This window comes from Sturnus vulgaris, chromosome 1 (genome assembly GCF_052056855.1).
Source record: "Sturnus vulgaris isolate bStuVul1 chromosome 1, bStuVul1.hap1, whole genome shotgun sequence".
Lineage (NCBI taxonomy): Eukaryota > Metazoa > Chordata > Aves > Passeriformes > Sturnidae > Sturnus > Sturnus vulgaris.
The window spans coordinates 72,678,918-72,702,684 of record NC_142243.1 but is presented as its reverse complement, the minus strand read 5'-3'; the positions used below and the strand labels follow the sequence as shown (position 1 = coordinate 72,702,684).

Genomic DNA, 23,767 nt, shown 5'->3' with positions numbered 1-23,767 from the left:
CTAAAGGAAGAAACAGACTATTAATTTTTCTGTTAAGCCAATCATTTAGGCTTGTGTTCCAATGAAACAGAAAGTGTTTCTGCTACTTTCTGTCACTCTACATACCATTTCTATATTCCTTCAAAAAAGATCCATTAATTTTCCTGTACGTTTTTTCAAAATGTGATTTCTCTGTTGATAAATAAAGATACCTCCAATACATACACCATTTCCTAAATCTATTTAAACCATGTTAGAAACTTGGACAAATTTCATAGCCAGACACAGACAATTACTGTCAACAACCAAAATAATTTTTTCTAAAACTACAGAAAATTTGCTGCAGTTTTAAAACACTGTTTAACTGTTCAACAAAGCTCAAACAGTAGAATTAAAAGCCCCTGGATTTGAAGAATGCTGCAGATGTCCTGACACAGCATGGTAAGTAAAATTAATGACAGCACGACTTATAAAGGCACAGAAAGAAACTCCCAAAAATCAAAACTACAATAAAACACACAAACAACCCAATTCTAGCAAAAGCAGAAAAATCAGAAAAACTCTGTCAAATTCCAGAATTAACTGCAATGTGCCATCAATAAGATTTGAACATCAAATTTTGCTTACAAAGTATCACTTGCCCCTTAGGTACACACAGTACAAAGAGATATACTGACAAACTGATACATAAAATAACAGCAAACACTTTAAGATCCTCTTAGTGCAATGAATGCTAAATTGGTGGGAAACAAAGTAGGTTCAATTTTCTACAGAGGCATAATATACTGTACTTGTACTCAATAATTAGGCTAGGCAGATACCTAATCCCCAATCTCACATTCTTTGATAAGGAATACAGAAACCTCAGGGACAGAACGTTGTATGGAGGCAAAATTCAAACCCCTTCTGACTGAGGTCAACTGAAAACTCACTTTACATGTGAGATCAATTGGAGAATGAATAACATTTCCACCCTGACACTATCTGTGCAGTGATAATTTTAAGATACTGTTCATTAACAGTATGGTTTACAATGCTTTAATTTCCTTATTCACAATATCTCAAATGAAGTCTAAGTCCAAATGACTTCAAACTCTCTAAAGTAAAGCTGAAAATCTAAAAGGCATTTCCTAACTGAAAAATATATTCATGGCACTCCACACCAAAAAGCATTTTCATATTAAGTGAGCAGTAAACCAACTTTGTTATATACACAACTGAAGAATTATCTGTTTTAAAATAGGGAGAATCCAAGACAACAGGTAAAGATAAAAAGCAAAAACGATGTTCTACATGACTGAAGTATGTGGCAGAACCAGAATTAAGAGGTCATTTTTCAAAAATTCTTGTCTTGACTATCTCATAACTTCTGCAAGTTTCTTGGATATCCAAAAGATAATAAGCATAAATATACACTGCTTTCTCACTCAGTTACAGGGCAAAGGGACTACACTATTTTACCCTTGCTAAATTTCATTAATGATATTTAAATGTTTTCTTTAATCTCAGGACAGACCTTTTTTCCGGTGTCATGTTCTTCTAGCCATGACATTGCTCTCCATGCATCCTCTTTTTTCACTAAATGGTGACTACTGTTCTGTGTAAGTTACTGCAAAAATATCTATAGTTGATCTGAAGTTGTGTCACAGAAGCATTGTCCTTATGTGTGGGTTTCAATCATTCAAATGAAATGACTATGTCAACAAGTATTTGTACCATGGGTAATAAAACCTCTCAAATTGTTTATTAAGAAGAATGTTACAACAACATCTTTTTGTGCCTTCTAGTTAAGTGCTAAAAGACAGACTTGAAAGAAATGCGTTCCCATGAGAAAGGGCTACACAGCAAACACATAAGTCTCTCTTACGATGCTTTTTAAAATTCTGGGGAGAAGAATGCACAACATGCCTTAGCCATTGTTTTCTAAAAGACATCTGATGGAAAGAAAGCCTGAATTTAGCTCATGGTTAATGCTATCAAATACTAGCACTCATAATCTGTAAACTTACCAAACTCACAAAATACTGAAAACAATCAAAACCGCCTAAAATACCCATTTTAAATAGCAAAAACCCATCGTTTGGATTTATGGTTCTAGGTTTCAAGAGGCTGCAAGGGAGAACTCTCATGAGGAGGAATTTCCTTCATTTCTCTGGTGTGGTCCCTGTGGGAACAAGAAGTCCATCACACAGGGAGTCAAGAAAGGGCACTCCAAGTGCAAAATACAATGTGGTGCTGACATCCTCTTCATCCTTGCCACCTGTGCATGGTACAGGCCCTCAGCATCCCATGTGTGAGCCCTGGGATACAGAGACACTCTCTGCCTGTAACTGTGGAGTAACAACTTGCTCCCTATTCCCTCCAGAGAAGTGCTGGAGAGAGCAGGTGTGGGACCATGTGAGGAGTGTAGCCTCCTGCAGGGCAGGGAAGCAGGAAAGCTTCAAGGTGGGGGAGCAGTCCCCTGAATTATGCAGTCACTGCTTTGTACTTTTGGTATCATTCATATGCAGTTGGAATTGCTTTGCTGCCTATCTTGTACCTCCTGATACATAATTGGAAGCTTCTAGCATTTTATTTCAGTTAGTAACAAATGGTAGAAACAATCCAAAATACATGTTTTGCTATCTACAGCACAAGAGGACAGTCTGCTAACAAGAACAGACTAAATATTCCTAGAAACCACAAGTTTAGTGCATTTTTGTACTTACAATAGCAGCAAGGAAATGCTTAATTCTAAATATATAGTATCACAATCCAAACAAATCCTTGCAAAGTGGTATTTCCATTCCTGCCTCCCAAAATTTCCTGTTGCTTTCACAATCAGATGAACAACAATAATGGCTTTTAAAACAGGCTAATACCTCCAAAGTCTGAATCACATCTAAAACGCATCTAAAAATGAAAAAAACCCCATGTTTCTAAAAGTGGCCTCATATATCAACACAGTACAGCACAGATTCTTATTAAGGGTGCAATTTTTATCTCAATGGGATCTTGGAAACAGCATTTCAGCATTATTTGAATTACATTCTCCTGAATGTGATAATAGAGAGCAGGAAAACTAATGCAAATAATGTCATCAGCACTTTCTCCTCTTCTTTTTTGGCATTTGTTATGTCCACTTGAATCAGAGCAGACATGGTTTCCTATTTCAAGACTTACAGTCCTGCCTCTTACAGAAGTCTTCTTTTCACCCTAAGTTGCTCTTCTGGCTTTTTTTTTTTTTTAATACTTCTTCTTTTAAAACATGGATTGAAGAAAAACAAGGTTCAAGATTAAGGTTTAAAATCATCTGGAGGTTGATGAGCACATACACAGAGGACCTAAAAGAAAGGAGAGCATGGCACCCAAATAAGGACAGACTACTCATCGCCATTAGATATGAGAAGAATTGCAAGACCAACTCCAGTGGAGATAAAATCTCTGTATGCAGTCTTCTTCATTATGAGGATTAAATACAAAAATATGTAAATGTTTACAGCTGTATTTGCTTTTCACTTCCACTGATCCTAGGATTAAGTCATGTCATGAAACCAAATGTAAAAGTCCATTGGACCATATGATGGCCACTGATAGCTTGCCTTATCTGTTCAAACCCCCAGCATCTCCAAATCATAAATACATGCAATTTATTCTTTTAATATAGATATATTTCCAGAACAGATATTGCTTAAATGGACCTCAGTAAGACAGAATTTCCATTTCCCCCCTCAATGTGATTTCTACCAACTGCCCTGCTTATCCAACACTATAAAAAAAGAAAACAAACAGAAATTTGAAATGCCCCTATTTTCACTCCAATCAAATGGCACTGAAAGATTGTGTTGAATCGCGATATGAAGTTGTCAGTCTTTGAAAATTTTTAGATGAGACTCAGAAGCATTTAATGGTTTTTACTAGAAAAGTGTTCTGACCTGATGAGTTAAGCTGTGAACACCACTCTTTAGAGACTGAGAGTAGCAGAGAGGAACATTTATAGATAATGCAATAATATCACAGGTTAAAATTCAGGACAAAATATCAGTCAAATCTACTCAAGCCTTACTTTCTGTGCAAGGGAGATGAAACTTTCCATTATTTATCACAATAAGGGACATTCTGCCTAGAAATTTTTAAAAACACTGATTTAAAAAAAACCCCAGATGTTGGCTGCAGTAAGTTTTCTTTACCACTGAATTCATATCCCACGCTGGGATATCCCATATCTCATTGCACAGTTTGAGGTATGATTGTAATAGCCAGGGTAAAGTTGGCATATGGAATTGGAATTTTTTGCAAGAATGGCAGGATTTTAATTTTTTTTATCTAGGCTAGTAAGCGTTAAATACCTGCCATTTGACATCTGAAAGCAGACTGATTCACAAATGCTATTACAATTCATACAGCACCTCAGAAGTCCCAGGGCAATGGCAACTCATACATGTAAATTGCCAAGAATTGGCAAGGATGATAGGTTTTACTTTTGCTGCTTTATCAATATTCTTCAAAGAAACGTACTGCTTCTTCCCAGTTGAGATCTATGGGAAAACTAAGAGAAAGTCTCTCTCAACAGGAGCTTTTATCTAAATAACTCAAGCCTGATTATTAATTTAGTTGAAAAAAAATCATGCTACCCAAAGGGCTATCTGTTTATTCACTCCTGTTGCTACAGTTAATACAGGAAGTATTATAAATCAAACCTAGATTTTGGGAGACTTCATGTCTCATGACTAAAAGTCAAGTTTGCAAAACAAATTCCAGATTCTAGCAACATGTGATATAGACTCTGATCTTTTCAAAGAACAGTCTAACTACCAATTACAGTAGAAACTCTCACACATAAACGCTTCATTATTTAATTTACAAAGCAACGGTCTGATCATGTCTCACAATGATTCATAGCAGTGTGAACCTATCTCAGAAACTGCAAGCTCAAACCACAGCAGGCTTCAAAACCAAGCTTTTTGAAGTGTTTCAGGTCAGCAACATCATTCCACCTCAGGACCATTCCGCTTTAAAGTAGCTGTGTTGCATCTCTGGTGCTGGAAATTAGTTTCCTCTGGCAGCAGCAGGATATATAAATTAAAATGTGTATGTCCTAAGTAAAAAGCAATGGGCAGTTATTGATCAGGAATGATCTCCTGTCACATGCCTGCACGGTGGCTGGGAGAAACTCCACAGACTGCAGAAGTGACGGCTTTTCTCACCAAAGTTCATCAAGCACGCTGGCACTGTAGTATATGTCTTACCAGCACCATATGATCCATGGCTGAGAGTAGACATCAAGAGCAGTTAAAAAAAGAAACTATGAGCAATAATAACCAGGCAGGTGAAATGTTATGGCTGAAGATCATAATCTGTTGTTTTCAATTACTGAAGCAGACTTAACACAGGCATGCAGCACTATGTAATATCAAAACTGTCCACATGTCCTGATCAATTCTGCTTGCCATGGAGTTTGAAGGTCGGCAGAATACAGCTGCATGCATTTCAGAGCTAGAACTACCTTTGTAAAACGTATTTTGTTTTGCTTCTAATTTCCAGTCAATTGCATGTGGGCAAGAGGACATATTCCACTGAACATATGTTAGCAGACTATGCTCATAAGCAGCAGAATATCCACACCAGTAATTTTCTTCTCTACTGAGACTGGTTTCTTTAGCAGCAATGAGTGCCATGGGCACTGAACAGTCAATGCCTGCATGTAGCTGTAGAGATGCACATATGCCTATGCATGACATTTTAGGTAAGAAATTCTGGGCCTCGGGGAAAGACAGGGCAAGAAGATGATGGACCAGGAGGGTGAAGATGGAGAAGTCTGAAGACAGTTAATGTGCTGGAAACCAAATAAGAATGGTTGGTCCAGGCTGGGCCTTTGAAATAGCAAAGACCTGAGCTGCCAGTTATGCTGAGGAACATTAACTATTACTTTGTGTCCACAGTCAAGAAAAGCTTATCTAGCCCCACACCTAAAAGACTGGCTCATCACAGCCACATCATGTGATCCAGTTACAGAGTTTTAAGATACCTCTTCATTTGTTAAAAAATGAGTAACTATGATACAGCTGCACCACTATAGACAGAAAGCTGACATTTTAGACAGACTGTCTGATTTTGCAAAGGAAGATGTTGCATCTGGAAACTCATGCAGAATTGCCCTGAATCTCTCACAGTCACATTTCAGGGAGAACCATGATCACAGCACTCTGCTGGGCATTATTTACCTCCAATATAGCAGTAACAGATCTACCAGTAGCATGCTAAGCATAAATTTGCACTCATACAAGAAACACAAACAACACTCTTCTGAAAGCTGTAAAAGATGTGGTGTAGGACCCAAACTACAACTGCCTCACTGTGGTGAGCTGTGGTTTGTCATTTTTTTAAACAAAACACAGTACTGTGGGTATTCGGTGTTTCTCCCTCTATGTCTAAGGGAAACTCATTTAGCTGTATATCTATTCCACAACCCTAAAACCACTAGGCTAAAATGAACTAAGCATTGCATGTTTAGAACTATCAGTTTTTAAGAACTGAAGAGGCTGAATTTAAAGTTTGGATGAAAATTAAGGAAAGGAAATACAAGCCTCCAATTATTCTGCAATAAGACAGGCTGTAATCTTATTCCTGTTGTTGAAGAGACTCAGGAAAGCATCACTATAAAAATGTGTTAAAATGAGAAGAAAATGGCATTTAAAACAGTTTCATTTCCTACTTAGGGCAGACTTGAGAGCAGGAGGAGCAAGCATGGAGGAAGGAGAGTGCTTGAAGAAAAGAATAAAAGCACAGTAGCTGGTACCTCTCTGCTATAACATTATCAGCCTGCTGAGAGCAATTACAATAGCACAGACAGCACTTGCTTTATTGTGACCTTACTGAATTAAATCTGAGGAAAAAAACTCTGAGATTCAGCAGGGAATTTATTAGAAAATTTTAATGCCAACTTAAATTTGATCCAAAGGCCTCAATATTAAAGGTCATATCCATTACTATACTGTGGGAAACCTTGGATCTCTCTGTTCCTATGTTCCATCCTTTCTCAATTTTGTTTTCTTTCATAAGAGTAGGTCAGGCTCTCCTCTTAGTTTCACAGCACTCTGTATTAGAAGTACAAGACTGCTATTTACATTTTTAAAAGCCTTAGCCAGCAAGTCAAATAAAGAACTTTTTTTTTAAAAAAAAGGTTGAAAACAAAAATCCAAAATCAAGCAGCATTCATGAAACTAATGCACTATGAAGATGGATTTAACTACCTTACATGGATATAAAAAATATGTGACCTGATCTAGACTGAATTATCTACTATTTTGCTACTTCCAGATCAACTGTCGTCTGGTCAGGGGGCCAGGTATGAGCTGGCTACTGACTTGCACACAACAGCATAAATGGTGTAGTGCTTTTAAAAAATGAATTCTTAACTGTAGAGTGTTACAAACATTTGAAATTACAAGTACCATCACTGAATCCCAATCAGCTGAGCTTCAGTGCTCTAGTGGAAGGTGTCCCTGACCATGGCAGGGGGCTTCGACTGGAACTAGATAGTCTTCAAGGTCCCTCGAAACCCAAATCATTCTGTTATTCTATGAAAGGCTCCTTGCTTGTCTGTGGTGATTGCTATTGGGTACTTCTTAAGCCTCACCAGTGCTCTACCCAAAGCTTTCAGCTTTACAACAGGAGATGCATATGCTAAGCACCTGTAGAAATATAAAATGCACTGTGAAGCTCCACAGTGCTCTTCAGCTTCCTTGAAGGTAGTAGTCCCTGAAAGATTTGCAGCATAAAGTTACTCTCCTTTTAGTTGAAGATATAAGAAAGAATAGAATCACAGATGGCCTGTACTTAACCAGAAGATGAAAAAGACCACAAGTTCTACTTTTACACTGTACTGATCTTATTCAAATATGAAACTGTAATAGAGGGGGAAAGCTCATGTTCTTGAATCCTTAAATAATTTTGTAGCTTGCATTCTTGTGACTTCCAGAGTACCTTGAGCTCTCAAGCACCCATATTAGTCAGCATAAATGTGTGAACACAAGTCTCGATTCTCGCTTTCAATCTGCTCAGCTACCCTCTGAACAAAAGAGTCATCCTCTCTTTTCAGCTTGAGAATATACATTATGGATATTAATGACACTCCTTACTTTCTCAGTAAACCCCAGTATGCACTCAATGTAGGATGTCTGAGAAATGGAAGCAGGTTGAAACACAAGTTTCCTGTACCAGGCCCACTTCTCTTTGAAAACACATCCCACCTGATGACCTGTTAGCAGCTATTTCAATCTTCCTCCAAAGTACCGGAAAACCTGACAACGGAACTAGTTTTACTTACACTTCAGGCTATGATAGCATTAAATGTATTTGTGGAGGACAGTGAATAAAAATAATTTTTTCTGAACTCAATTCATACATGATTTTATGTTCTTCATGCTAACAGCCTGTGGCAAAGTTTTGGTAGAGGAGAGACTACAGGAGTAGCTTCCTTAAGAAGGTGCCAGAAGCTTCCCACAGTGTCTGAGTGAGCCAATGCCAGCTGGCTCCAAGAGAAACCTGCCATTGGTCAAGGTCAGCAGCAGTGGTAGTGCCTCTGGGATATTTAAGCAAGAGGAGAAAAAAATAGAAAACCTTCACAACTGCATCCAGGAGAGAGGAATCAGAGGATGTGAGATGAACAGCTCTGCAGACACCTAGGTCAGTGTAGGAGGGACAGGAGGTGCTATAGGTGCCGGAGCTGAGGCTCCCTTGTAGCCTAGGGTGCAGACTATGGTGGTGCAGCTGTACCCCTGCAGCCCAGGGAGGTAGGTCCATGGTGGAGCAGAGATCCTCCTGCAGCCTGTGGAGGACCCCACACTGGAGCAGGTGGATGCCTGAAGGAGGCTGGGACCCCATGGGAAGCAGGCTCTGTCAGCACCTATGGACTGGTGGAGCAGAGCAGGTTTGCTGGCAGGATTTGTGACCTTGTAAGGAACACGAGCTGCAGCAGCCTGTTCCTGATGCACTGCACCCCTGATGGGAATGCCTCACACTGCAGAAGTTCATACAAGACTGTCTCCTGCAGGAGAGACCTCCTGGTGAAGCAGGGGAAGAGTGTAAGGAGCCCCCTTTGAGAAAGGAGCAGCAGAGATGATGTATGATGAACTGACCACTGCCTGCATTTCCCAGCCTCTGCACAGAGGAAGCAGAGAAAATTTGGAATAATTTTAAGCCTGGGAAGAAGGGAGGAGTGGAAGTAAGCAGTTTTCAAGATTTAGTTTTATTTTTCATTACTCTTCTCTGATTTGACTGGTAATAAATTATACTAATTTCTCCAATATGAGTCTGCTTTTCTCATGAGGGTAACTGGTGAGTGATCTCTCCCTAACTTACCTTAACCCATGAACATTTCATTGTATTTTCTCTCCCCTGCCCAGCTGAGGAGATAGAGCAGCTTTGGGGGCACCTGGTGTCCAGTCAGGGTGAACCAACCACACAGCCACACTACATTTAGTTTCATACACATCTCAAGTACCTTAGTAGGTTTGAAACCAAAAGCACAAATAAAATTTGAATGCTGCTGAAAGGTCACCATTTCTTAAAGACCTGTGTATATTCACACATTCATACCCAAGTTTACCTTTCTAGACATGGATGTGAATGACCTCTAGCTCAGAACCTGTGCAGCAATGTCTGGGCTGATGTGGCAGACCAGCTGCACCCCAGGATGTCTGCTTTTGAACCTAAATATCACTTATTCACACAAGCAACCTACTGCAGAGCCCTTTACATGCAACATGAAGGTACTTAATCTGCCATGCTAAAGAAAGTGCCAATGGATTTGTCTCTTGAATTGCTTTACTCTTCAAAAGAGATTGATTACACACACTTGCTTTAAATGCAATTGGATTTGGTAACTACTGTAATTTTGTTTAATAGCTGTTTCCTATCAGCCTTGTCTCATTTAAAAAAGGAGGGGGAGGTTTAATTTATGACTTATGACACTTGCAAGAAGTCAACAAAATGGCTGCTAGACTAAACTGGAATGTTTAATACTTAGTCTTTTCAAATAAAAACCTTGATGTTCCCGGTGTTCACACTGGTTTTCACTTACCTAGAAAACAGCATCATCTTCTAAGTCTTTCTACACTGTGCATTAGGCATGGTTTTTAGTTTTATATTGTCTTTGATGTAGGCCAAAAAACTTGGTAAGACTGACACAATGTGGTCAGCATCCTGCCAGCTTTCTGTCTGTGCAGATTTCCTCCTTCAGAATACTGCTCCTTGGGTTTAAAGGAGACAGAAAAGAGAGGAAGGCAGATGATGAAAGCATACCTTCTGAGATAGACAGTGTTGTAAAACTTGGACTATGATGGCTTAATTCCTGCTGTAAGCATATTTTGTGAACTTGGGCAAAAAATTTGTTCCCTGTGCACCTAAGCCTTTAAATATATGCTTATATTTAAACAGAGCTAGTCTCCTTCATTTCCACCTCAATATCTTGAGGACATTGGTGAAATGTACTATCAGAATCAGGATGCTTTGGTCTCCCACAGCTCACTGCTACTTCTGCAGAGGAGCAGTAGAACTGGTAATTCTCTCTGTCCTCTGTCTTGCTTCCATAACTGAGAGAATGGAAAAAGTCCCAGCCTTGACAATTCTCTGGGGATGACACAACAAATGTATGAGCACTGTCACAGTCACAAAATTATTAGCAATAAAACAAGCAGTTTGAAAATACTTACTCCCCTTGTTCCCCATAAAGCATATCCTACATGTGGTAAAGGTATGTTACTGTCAATGGGCTGGTTCTGCAGTATTGTTTGACAGCACGAATTTGCATATCAATTTTTTTCTCCTCTTCCCCCATGAGTATACATACATCATTTTAAAAGCAATTTACAACATGTCAAAGTGCTTAAGGAGACTCTTAAAAATCTAATGTATGAATTTAACCATTGGCATGATTTATTATTGAAGTTCCACAGTTATAACTTGACAATTAAGAAATATTGATAAATGTAAACACATTATTGATGTCAATTAAAAAGCACAAGATGGATTAACCTCCCAGAGGTATACTGGCATGAGCAGTTAGAGAGCAATCACTCCCACTAAGTATTCACTACTGACAAATATGCATAGAAATTAGGCTTCTGTGAGACAAGAAATATTTTCATTTAAAATTAAGATAATTTGAACACAAAACCAAAGTATTGGGTCAACAACAAAATCAAGAGAATTATAAACAAGAGCCGTATTAATGTGAAAGGCTAAGTGATTAAGTCACATAATGCTCTCATTAACCACACACTTGGGCAAAAATATGGTTAAAATTATCAAAGCAACTGCTCAGTACATCAATTATGCTCACAGAAGAAAAATTATGAATGTATTATTTAGCCACTATACTGCAATATTCATAACTGCCTTGATGAGGGACAGGACCTTATATTTACAGCATAAACAGCAGATCTTTATTTTAAACAATGCACTTACGAATTTTCTACTGGTGACAAAATTATAAAGGTGAGTTCAAAACTCTTAGTAATGCTTCACTTCCTGGCAAGCAAACAGCCAAGAAAGGACATTTAGGCAGCACATACCTCAGAGGGGAAACATGTATCTGACACACCCCAGAAAGCATAACAACAGGAATCAGTCAAATTGTGATTTAAATGTGACTGAAGAGTTTGGGCTCCTTCTTTCTTCTTCTTTTTACTTGCTTTCAGAATTAATGTACTGGCATAATGCCTGTCACAAAGATGAAGGGCACTGCAGCTGTAGCTCTTAATGGCCAAAAAAAACCCAGGCTCACCTCAGAAGGCACAAAGCTAAAGACAGCAGCAATGCACCAAGTACCAAGGAGACTGCGTAAACACTAATTAAACTTCACTGTACACTCTTGTCTAGAAAACAGCTTTCCCTGCCTAAACTTCCAAGGGCCTGATCAGAAATGCTGCTATTAGAGTCTAGCAACTTTCTTCCCTAAGCTTGGCCTTCATCACAACTTCATGGATCAAACACATTTCCCTCAAATACAAGCAGCTTACTAACTACAGAGACACCAGGCAGAATCTGAATTACTGCAAAAAAGATAAAATTGTGAAATAACACATCAATAATAAAGATTCTTTGCTTGAAAGAGCTTTTATGTGAAGGCCACATACATGTTTATTGTCAAAATAAAAGTAGATCACTGTGAATTTAGCTGGTTGCAAGTTCAGTCAAATGGTATTTGTGACAGAGATCATGTTTGATACTATGATAACCCACAGGGGTATTCACTGGATGCCCGGAAGATTACAATATATGCAGACATACCAGACACAAAGGAACATGAAGAAGACTGTTTCTTTTTTAAGTAACTGTTTTTTTCAGAGTTTTGTAAAATGACAGTTAATGTTGGTGGATTGTATAAACAGCTTTCATTTGGACAAGCAATCTTAAAATAAGAAAGCAAATGTCACCTTTGAAAATGGAAAAATGGAAAAGTTTTAATGATGACCAACAGAAGCACAAGGATAATAAGATGGGCAAAAATGAAGCAGTCATGAAACCAGATTCCTGGAGTAAATAAGGCAAATGGAGGTCTTTGCAGACTGCCCTTATATGAGAAGGAAGAAAAGAGTAAATTCTTTAGACTTGAAAAACCATCTGTGGAAGAAACAAAAAAAGGGCATCTGATTTACAGTGGCAGGGGAAAATTTAAAAACATATTTTCAATGTGCTGTTGGGGAAAAGCAATGTTTATCTGAAAGGCCAGAAAAGAATGCAAGTAGCTTTAGGAGGAGCTAAAATGCCTCCTCTTCCCTCTGTTAACTATAAATTGAAAAACTGAAATTGTAATATGCTGAGAGACTGATGACTGAACATGCGGTTGGGGGGGGAAATGTCATTTAAAAACCCCATTTTACCATAGCTATGGGACCAGGTGACTTGTCAGACGGTAAGGGTGCCAATACCAAAATTGGCATCCTGAATTACAGACTGCAGTTCAAGGGCAGCAGAACACAGTCCTGGGGATCAGAGGTAACAGACAAATGTACCAAAGCTCCTCCTGGAGGGAAGTGTGCCTGCTCTGTTTCAGTGCCAATGAATCTCACAGTGTCTCCTTCCAAAGAGCAGTACCAAATTAGGATGGAAAGTTTTCACATCAAGGAAAAAAGAAATAAAACTACAACAGATTAGAAAGCAACCAACAAACAATGAGAGATCAAGAGATCACTGTTTCAATAACAGCACTTTTATCTCTCTCCCTTTTTTAGAAGTCCTCAAAACAGCAATCCCTCTAATTTCCTCAAGGTCTAGCTATAGTCAGAACCGGTTTACCCCTGAGAAGGGACTCTCACGAGAGATCAATATTCTGATGTGAATGTAAGTCACAATACATACACAAGGCTTTTACAAGGTTATAAGTTTCACAAATAACACTCAAAATTGCCATACTTCTCCTTTTCCTATTCAGTAAAAAAGAGAACTTCCACAAATGTTCTGCTCTGCAGCAGACATCACACAGCAAGAAAGACAAGAAGTTCCTTAAAGGTTAATACACTTTAATGTGAGAAACTCAATCTTCAAACCCTCCCTCAATGGGCAGCACTGCAAACCAGACTGACAGGCATCAAAGCAAGATCACACAGTCAGATTAGAAACACAGCAGAAGTAATTTGCTCTGTGATCAAAACTAAAGCACCTATTTCTGCTTTCCTTCTCTTGACAGTATTTTTTATTTGTACTAAGACACACACACTTGCTGTTACCTCATTTGGAAAAGCCTCCTTGAAGTTTTGTTGCAACAGCCACCCCTAAAAGCAATGTTCATTTACAGCCTGGGCTGAAACCCTTGGGACACCAAACACAGCAAAGCAGAAAACACAAAGGGGCAAATGGTGGAGGAACATATCTGCCTGCAAATGTGATCTTTCTTTGCTTCTGGAGCTTTCTTCAGCACAGAATGGTTAATACTCCTAACCATTTCAAGGAGCTACTGACCAGCCAGACTGATAAAACTTACTCTTTTCCACATGGAAGTTTACACTCAGCATTTGCTTTATTGGATGTGACATACTGCCACGCTGAGTTGCTCGCTAGAAAGTAAGTCCTTCTCCTGTCCTTCAGACAGCCCTCATCTGTGCAGAACATCAGGAACTCACAGCTCTGGGTGTATTACATAACTACTGTTACTATTTATGATAAGGCTCCAACCTCACTGGATTAGCCATTAAATACATGCAACAAAAATAATGACAGTTCTTTATGACAGATAATTACAGTATTTTAAATGCATTTGCTAACACTCAGCAGTCTTTATTTTTAGGAAAGGTTACTGCATACATCAAATGCTGTGTTTTACCCTAAGCTCTTACATCAGAAAGACAAAGCCTCATTCTACCTCTGAATTGCCTCTGCTGCTGGCAGCCTAAAGGTTATTTTCAATGCACAATCTACTTTGGAATTTAATACTGCAGACAGAACCTGCCACTTGTAATTTAGTCAGCAGAATGAACAGCAGCAAATCACTTGTGAAAACACAATCTTGTTCTCCATCAGGAGAGTTAAATGAAAGCCTAAGGAGTAACACTGCTCTGGAGACTCACACAGGTGTAACCTGGAGAGCCATGCCACCTGAAGACGAGTAAAATGTCTATTACACTTCCTGCGCCCTCAGATGCCAGAAATTAATCTGATAAGACAGCTCTGGGCTTTTGGCATCTGTTCCAAGGTTGCACATCTCCAAAGCTAGCCTACATGCCAAGATGAAAGGTATTTGGAAAAGCTGGCCAAAACAGACCTCATTGCTAACAAGTTCTGTGAAAGGACAAGCTCTGATTCAGCTGGGTTTCTGTTTAAGTTTACCAAACCTTTTTCAAAGTCACTCCTATGACACCTTTCTCTTCGTTTATCCCCCTTTTCAACCCCCAAAACCTTATGGATGTTTACTGCACATAAAATGTATTTACTCTCCTACTGAAATACAAAACCAGTATAGCTCTGAATTTAGTTTCCCAGATGCAATTTGAAGCTTTCTTTTGTTTACTGAAGGACAGGTATTATCCATCCTATGTTTTACATTTCTTCATCTGCATCTGTGTCTAAGTCAAGAGCTCTGAATTTTAATATATGTTAAGGATTTCTGTTGCTTTCTTAATCATATTCTTCCTAGTAGGTTACTGTTATTAAGTATTTTAAGTTTTCAAACCACATGTAAAGTAAATGCAACATGAACATAACAAAACGATTTAAACTACCTCAAGGAAAAGAAAATACCCAAAAATATCACCCCAAAGAGCTTTGAAATGAAAAAAAAATTAAAATTAAAACCACCACCAAATACAGGAAAATACCCCCAGTGGCTTCTAAACACCAAGTCAGCTGATTTGAATTCAGTTTGTGGCTTTGCCACAAGCTTCCAGCATAATTTTTGTAATTGCAGGTAAGGAACCAAACAAGTGAGAACTCATGATGTGGTAAAGCAATTAAAAACTGACTACCAGGACTGCAACATGCTAGGAGCAAGAGAAATGCATTCTAGCTGCCAATCCAAGGATTTAGAAGTGCATAGGTAGTTCATGGATACAGTGTAGCTGTTGATAAAGCTGTTTACCAGGATATTTGTCCACTGTTTGATTATGCCACTCGCTCTTCTACTGTGAATGAAGCATTTGAAAACTTTACTGTGTCTACACTTGTTTAAGTATAGGTAAATGGCTGGAGAGATAAGAAAAATTCTCTGGGTGTAATGTCAGCTCTATCCTGGATGGAAAATGATGTCCAACTGTAATAAATAAAAATACATGGCACAAGTGAAAGCCCCAGCAAACTTCCAAGGGCAATCCTCTTATCTAAGAACTGTAAGTCTACAATTTTGTGGTAGAAAAAAATGCATTTTTGTAGAGAAATGGGTATTTGCCATTGTGAAGCTGGGAAAAAAAGAGATAAAATTCAAAGATCTTCTTAAGAAAAGTAGTAAAATAATCTGTGATTTTAAAACTTCCTTGCAGTGGCAAGCTTGATAAGAATAATCCATATTAGACCTCCAACAGAATTGTCAGCCCGTAGGAAGACATGACCTGCCAATACCATACACATTCCTGAACAGTAGTGTGGTGCTGCCCCTTGTGGCCAAAGAGCTTTTCCAGTTATTCTTTCCCCGTGGCCTCAGAACTGCTGCCAACATAATGAAATATATTACACAGTATTTTGCAACTTTCTTATATATTCATTAAAAATTAGACATAAATACGACCTGTAGCCCAAAGCTAATACTAACAAGAGTTTTCAAAATTAATCTTCTCCTGCAAAGGCCAGCCTACAGTGCTCTTCAGTATAAACATAACTTGCTCAGATACCCAGAATGTTTCTTAAAGTTTGTTAAGTTCCTTCAGAGAGTCAATTCCAATTTCACAAACTCACAACTGTGTTAATTGGTACCAGTCCTCCAAATACTCAACAAAATGCTTTCAGTCAGAAGTACATACACCTTAACAATCACTAATATAGGACTATTTGCTGCTCAAAGGATGAGCAGTCAGTTCAAACCAGGTCTAGTAAACTGGGGTAGTACTTCTACCTTTCATTTTTTATAGCAACTATAATTGAAGTTGCTTGTCTTGGTAATATTTATTAAACATGCTTTAATATTTATATTATTTTGATTAACAGAAAGTTTCCTCATGGCTATATTGTTATCAATTCATAATGAGTGCTGTATTAGTACACTGATTCAGTTTAATTTCCACCTCCATTCAAACGTTACTCAAATTCACAATATTGCCAAGATAAGATACTGCTAATGACCACCTCAAGAAGGGACAGTACTTGGCTACATACAGCTGCACTGGCAACTTAGCTTGCTGAAAAATAAAAGATCCAGCAGAATTGCTCTTATTTTACACAAGTTTCAGTACAAGGCCACGCTAATAATTTTGACTTTGGAGAAACATAAGAATATGAGACCAAAATCTCACACTAAGTATGACATGGGCTTTTATCAAGGCATAGTCATGAAGCATTTCATTAAGAGAAACGGAGCTAAAGTTGCTACAAGCAATGGATATTTCAAGGATTAAAATGTACTTTACAACATACTCCAAACATGAAAAATGCTGCAAGTACTCAGTATTTATCATTATCAGTGGAACCTTTCTAACTGAGGCTTCATGCTTCAACACCACATTCCTTCATTTGACACATCTGAAGGGTACAGTAAGAGAGGTCAAGCCTGAGGAAAAACAACTCAGACTCAAAAGAAAAGTTTATCTGTTCCCTTAAAAAACAAAGATGACCAGCCAGCTGTAAGGAGGCAGATACACAAGTCCCAACTGTCTGAGCATTCAATGGTACATCTCTTGTCTCCCTGATTAAGGTTTGTGCAAACCGGATTCTCATCAGTTTGGATTATTTAAAGAGACAAATAAAAGCCGTGAAATATTAAAATCCTTTTATTGAAGAGTACTGTAGTTGTGTGATGTTAAAACCAGTAAAACTGTTAATAAAGGCTCAGAGCTGCCATGAAAAATAAACAGTCCTTCTTAGCTGGACAACAAGATGACTGGCAGTTTCTAGCTACAATATAAAACTGAGGAAACAGAGGAGAAAGCACTACAAAGAAATATGGAAGAATGACACATCCTATAAACAAAACCAAGGCTTTAATCAGAGCACACATGTCTACTATAGCTTTTGAACTTCACTGTTATGTTTTCAGTTCAAAACTCGAGAGACAGAATAGCATAAAGAAAACTTCAAAACACTCAATATTAGCCAATCTTCAAAGTGGCTTTTATAAATCTTGAATTTTCAGCAGCAGCAGTACATTTCAGTGCAAATTCTCCTACCACTAACATATTAACATTACTAATAGTTATAGAAACTCACAAATGAAATCATATTAGCTAGCTGGGGAATGGCCGTTAAAACAATCCTCAAACAACATCAAGACTTCACCTCAAAACTTTTTAAAACTTTCTATTTCACACTTATTTGTGACAATGCATTTCTCATAACACCTTTCTCTACGGGAAGGACATCACAAAATTTTGTTGTTTACACAGTAAATACACACACACAAATCTTTGCCAACACTTTTGAAAATGAGTTATTCCTTCCTTTAGCTGGGCTATTATAAAATTGAAACGAATAATAACCAGAGGAGGACTAAGCTGCAGATTCATGTTGGTCCATGCTTTTCAGCATTATAAAGCTACTTTTATAACACTCAAGCAAATTGTACAGTGACTGACATGAACAAAATGACAGTAATCTGTCACTACTTCACATTTCGCACTAGGCTGATTCAAATAGTTATTTATGAACCTTACACTTCAGTGATCACTTTGATGACTAAACCATAAATTAGAATGTAAAGTGAATATAAATTTGATTTTAAAGTAACAACAAATTGTCAGCAAAGAGGGATATTATTTAATTTCTACTGACACACTGGAAAAAAGTCAGCAATACCAAGATGAACCACATCATAATAAACCCCCAAACTTAGCAAAAAACTAAATGCTAGATCTCATGTTTGTTTCAGTGCTTCTGCATTTAAAAATAAAAGCACTTTATAATATGCTTGGTTAGTTTTAAAGTCTTAATAATGTCAGATGACTTCATTACTTAGATTAAACAGAGAGGCAGAATGAACTTTTTCTACAGAGCATGATGAAATTTGACGGCAAGTAAATATTAATATGAACATAGATGCTCGGATTTTTAATAGTCCTGATGAAAAGCTTTTAAGACAGTATTGCTATTTTTACAAGATTTATCTCTTGCTTTACAGATGGGAATCAGATGACACTGAAACATAACAGAAGTTCTGCAAAGCAAAACAGTTTGCAGTTTTTCAGGGAAAAAAGTCTTTATTACCCAAACAATCAACTCTTGCAGGAATGCACATCAAAAAATTATCCTGATAAAATAATTTTCTTCTGATTAATTTTTGTTAAAAAGTTCCATTGCCTATTATGTTACTGTATAATAACATTTATTATCCATTACACTTGAAAACATGTAAGATAAACCCTTCCAAAAGTGAATGCATCGTGATTGTACTTTGTCTGGAAAATGTCTAGAAGTGCAACATTAAAGAGATATTTCAATGTAAGTGTCACTGTCTTAACAGTCTTAAAAATGGGAAGTTGCATCAGTATCTTTAATATTCCTTGCTTTTCACGTGTATTTTCCCTGAAATTCTTACATGTAATGATAGTGATCCAGTTTAAAACCAACTTCAGCAATTAGATTTTTCATGTTGGAGAAGCCTCTTAAACAGTTGCTGTTTGAAACACACATGCAAAACCCTGCAGGCTTAGCAATACCTGAGGCCATTCTGAATTACTCTGGTATGTCCCAGTGACACAGTAACAAATGCATAACAGAAAGATGCTGACTGATGCTGAGGGACAATTTTTCGGCTAAAAGAAAACTTCAAAAAATGTGCAAGGCAAGACCCCTACACTAGACAAAAGTCCAGCCTGTCAAGAGTCTGTTTTAGAGAAACAGTATCTTTTTTTAGTGTCTACAGAAACAAAGTCATATGGGTTTACACAGGACTTAGAGAGGACAGAAGAGTTTTATTTTAAAATCTGTCCCAGAACTATAAGGACTCAGATCAGTAGAATCATGTTTTGCTGAGAAAAAAAGTTTGAAAGTTTTTATTTAGCAAGACTTTATCTTAAGCAAGAATTAGAAGAGCTGAAAATGCCAATTATCACCTACAGATCTGAGAAAAAACACCCCAACATTCAAATGTAATTGCATTGGAACAATCCAATCCAAACTGCTTCTTTGAGAAACAGTTAAATAAAAAAAATAGTGGTGTTTGGGTTAAAAAAAAATAGCAAAACTATGGTAGCACTAAACAACACCTGTTCCTGGCAGAAGAAAATAAAAAAAAAATAACTTGTACCTAAGTATCCATACTTAATTGTCAAATTAAAGGGCCCAGCTCCATTCTAAAATAAGAACCCATCTAACTGACATGCTGGTTTTGTTTAAAGAGATATATTAAAAAAAAACAAACAAACAAACATGGAGAAGCAGGTGCACATATTCATTCAGTGTTTAATGAAAGTACTGCTGAGCTCTGACTGGTGTCAGCAAGCACAGATTTTGCAAGGAGAAGCAGCTTAAGCATTGCAAGTGCCCATAGAGAGTTCAGGCACAGAAACTTGCTTACTTCCAATTTTTAGTGGTCACTTTTGATAGATAGCAGGTATGAATGAGAAGTTAAAAAGTATCTAAAGTTCAACCAAGTCTATTTAATTTCTTAGTAACATGGTACTTAGTGAAAGGAACGGAGATGCTGTAAATGCTACTCAGACAAGGTTGAAGAAAAATACTGCCTGTGACTCACATTTCCAAAGAAAAACCTATCAGCCTGTTTGGACATATTTAGCCGACATTTACTTAATTCACTTCAGGATTTTCTAGTTCCGTTACTACTCTAACACTGTATCTGGAGATGGGAAAAAATGAACACAGAAGAAAGTGAGACTATTTGAAGTGAGTGTCAAAGTCGCCCTTCTGAACCTATGATGGAAGGACAAACAAATTCAGACAAAAACTGATGTTCATCTAGAGATGGTTTGAGCAATGATCTATTTTTTCCATCTCTAGTGGCATAAGACAGTTAAATGAGTAGTGGACAACTCCTATAAAATGAGAGAAATAAACATACCTGCCGTTGAATAACTTCTAGGTTTGCTTTGGCTTTACTCAGTAGTTCTTCTATTTTTTCAGAATCTGCTATGTTCTTGTTTTCTCTAAAGGCATCTCTTATCCTTCTGATGGCGTATGTTCTAAACACAAACAATAAGAGGATATGTATTCATAGATGTGCCATGATTTATGTCATTTCAACATTCTTTAAAACACGTTGATATAAAAAATAAAACGCACACCCCCCATATGTATATTTTTGCTCAGTTTTAGACATATATCTTTTTATTCAGGGTATTGTCTTGCCCGAGTAGAAGCAGTAATCAGATCCTGTAATTTTAAAAAAAGTAGTTCTATTGGAGGTTATTGTGAAAAAATGTCATATTTCAAGTATCAGTTCAGTCCTAACTGTTTGTTTGTGCTGAAGCCATACTGTTGGATGCCCAGCATGGAACACTGCAAAACTCAAGAACATTAGAAAAAGGCTAAGGACCAGAAAATCATTCCCCAGATTACTTTGAAACAGTGTGATTATTCTTAACCTGCATATTCTAAAGGTCATTGAGCCAGACACTAAATAAAATATACATTTCTACGAGATGCAATGTTGTAATCTAGCAGTCAGCAAAGGTAGATTGATGGACCAGTTAACACAAAAAGGGCTCCTTCCCTGTCATCTTTTTCCTCTCCTGTCAAGGTGTATTTCACCCCTCAGTCCAACACTTCCTCATCCATTTCGCCACTAAGAAGCAATAACAGGACATGATTTCTGCAAGCTGGAAGAGTTATGATCTCTGCTTCCAGAGAGGAAGGTCCAAAGCTACAAGTTTCCCCAAATCCTGCCTTTTCTTTCCAACACAGTAAAGAACTTTCACATAGTCTGTAGTGTACTGTCATCCTCCCTTCCCTCCCTCCCCAAATACGGCCAATTTCCGTCTGAAAATAAAACTTTCAGATGGAGCAATGGATACTTCCATTAAATGGCTCCTTGGGAGGGGCTGGAGAAAAGCCGTAAACTGATCTTGCTCATCTATCTTCCTCGTGTTCCAATTTTGTACCACCACATCACATTAGTATCACTTTTGCTGCAGAAAGCAAAACCCTGTGTGGCACTAGAAGGAAACAAAAGGCTGCAAAAAGCCCCCACAATTAGTTTAATCTTTCAACAACCTTTTCCAATCTTGTATAGAAATGGAACACGAGAGACAAGATTGTCTGAAACACTATCATAGAAAATCCAAGAACAAGACTGAAAAATAGAATTATTGGGGGAGGAGACTGAGGAGAGAGCAAGAAGAGGGCAGATGAATAGCCAGTGGCACTCCATTCCATTAGATGGTGCTATCCAGCTCCTAATTGCAGCTTTCACCAGCCAAGCAGTGTATTTTGTCTTTGAGCTCATAAATAATACATTTCAATCACAGGAATCAGGATGGCTGTGGAGTGCCACTCTGCCGCCGCACTCCGGCAGATGGTGTGCGCTTTTAATTAGGGCCTGGTCACCTATAATGTGACACTGGGGTGTGTGAGGGAGCCAGAGAGTGTGTGCTCGGATGTGTGAAGTTAATAGAATGTATTAAGTATGGAAGCTCAATCTCATCTGCAGCTGTTGTCCTAGCTAGACATGAAGGGGAAGCTGATTATTTCTTCTGGAAAAGAAACAACCTCAAATCATTAATATATAGCGTAATTCTGTCACTTGATAATGGAGAGATTTCAAATCATCCCATATGTATATGAAGGGTTAAACTGTGCAAAACATATTTGCTGAAAGAAAGGACAGGTTTCCAAGAGATACAGCGACAAACATATATATTTAGCTTAAAAGAAAATACCACAACAACAGCAAGTATCTATTAGTGGGTACAAGTCTTTCAAAACGAAATACAAATGAGTAAATGCTATCTACATAAAAAAAGATAGATGGGACAAAACCAAATTCTTGTTCAGTATAACACCTACAAACTGGAGGTGGGTTTTTTTGTTTTGTTTTGTGCATATGGTGTGTTAATTGTTCCATTTTCTCTCTCTTTCTCTAATTGCTCTCAACAATTGTTGAAAAAGAAAAGACATGTACATAGAAAACAGACCAATCTTTATCTATAATCACAAAGTTGCACTGCTTTTATCTTCCATTTTTTTTACCTTCTATCTTTTTAAACCTTTATGAGTTTTAACACCCAAAGGAAGTTATTTTACATAGGCTTTAACAATCTTAATTCTACAGCTAAATCCGTATCTCTCTAAACACATTTCAAAGACTAGCTCTATAGCCTGCCACTACTCTGCACCAAAGTTACACTGAGATTTAATGTATCACTTAAAATAAGGATGAGTTCAATTCAGAGCTCAAATCCAATATTATAATGACTGTAAAATATCTTTTCTTCCCCATTGAGAGGTGCCAGGGAAATATTTTACCAACATTAAAATTCTCTAAAATTATGTAAAAAGTGTTAAGTCAAGATATAAACAAACTGGAAGGCTTTTTTTGTATGTGTGTGTGTGTTTTTTTCTCTTAAAGAACATCTTTTTATATGTAACAGCAGTTGTGAGCAGTGTCAATTCAGCACCTCAACACTATATTTCAACAGTTTCTGAACTGAGAATGCATTAAAAGCTAGAACTACCATATGAAATGCAATATTGCTTCAAATCTATGAAAAACTAAGCCCTTCTGAAAGTAGTGTGTGTAAGCAACACATAGTAAAGATATACATGTATGAGAATAACCTGTTCATTCAGACATGTATCTGTTGTTTGGTTTTTTTTTTTTTACAGAGCACTGCTACAGAGATCTTCTGGCTGATGAACAGACTGGTCAGCTAATCAGTTGCTCTGCTCTAATGGAGTGTATTTTCAGTTCAATGAGCATAACACACCAAAGCCAAACCCATGACATTTGGAGGCACACCTAGAAATGCCAGTGGCTGTGAACGCATGGTTGTCTTCATAAAACTTTACATAATCCTAGAAGAAGCACTATCTGCAGACAGTGTGGGAGCTGAAGACTGCCAAGTGAAGTGATGGCTGTACCTTATGGATGATTATTTACCCAAAGGGGCACAAAGGAATTGCAACAAGTTTAAGCCAATGCGAAGACGAGCTACTTCAATTTTGCCATCCTGGTAGGCACAAACTCTCCCTCTGCCCCCTTTAGATCAGCACAGTC

At 37.7% G+C, this 23,767-nt stretch overlaps 1 protein-coding gene across 2 annotated transcripts in view; it reads right to left on the bottom strand.

Moving 5' to 3' along the window:
- The window catches only part of LYRM4 (LYR motif containing 4), an 84,773-nt gene that overhangs the window by 43,179 nt on the left and 17,827 nt on the right, over positions 1-23,767 (bottom strand). The window contains exon 2 of one of the 2 annotated variants that reach the window (XM_088169845.1): positions 20,615-20,735. The exons of the other annotated variant lie outside the window; for it this stretch is intronic. Within the exon in view, the coding sequence (XP_088025971.1) occupies positions 20,615-20,735 (121 nt within the window). The remainder of the gene's footprint in view (positions 1-20,614; positions 20,736-23,767) is intronic. 2 annotated transcript variants of the gene reach the window in all.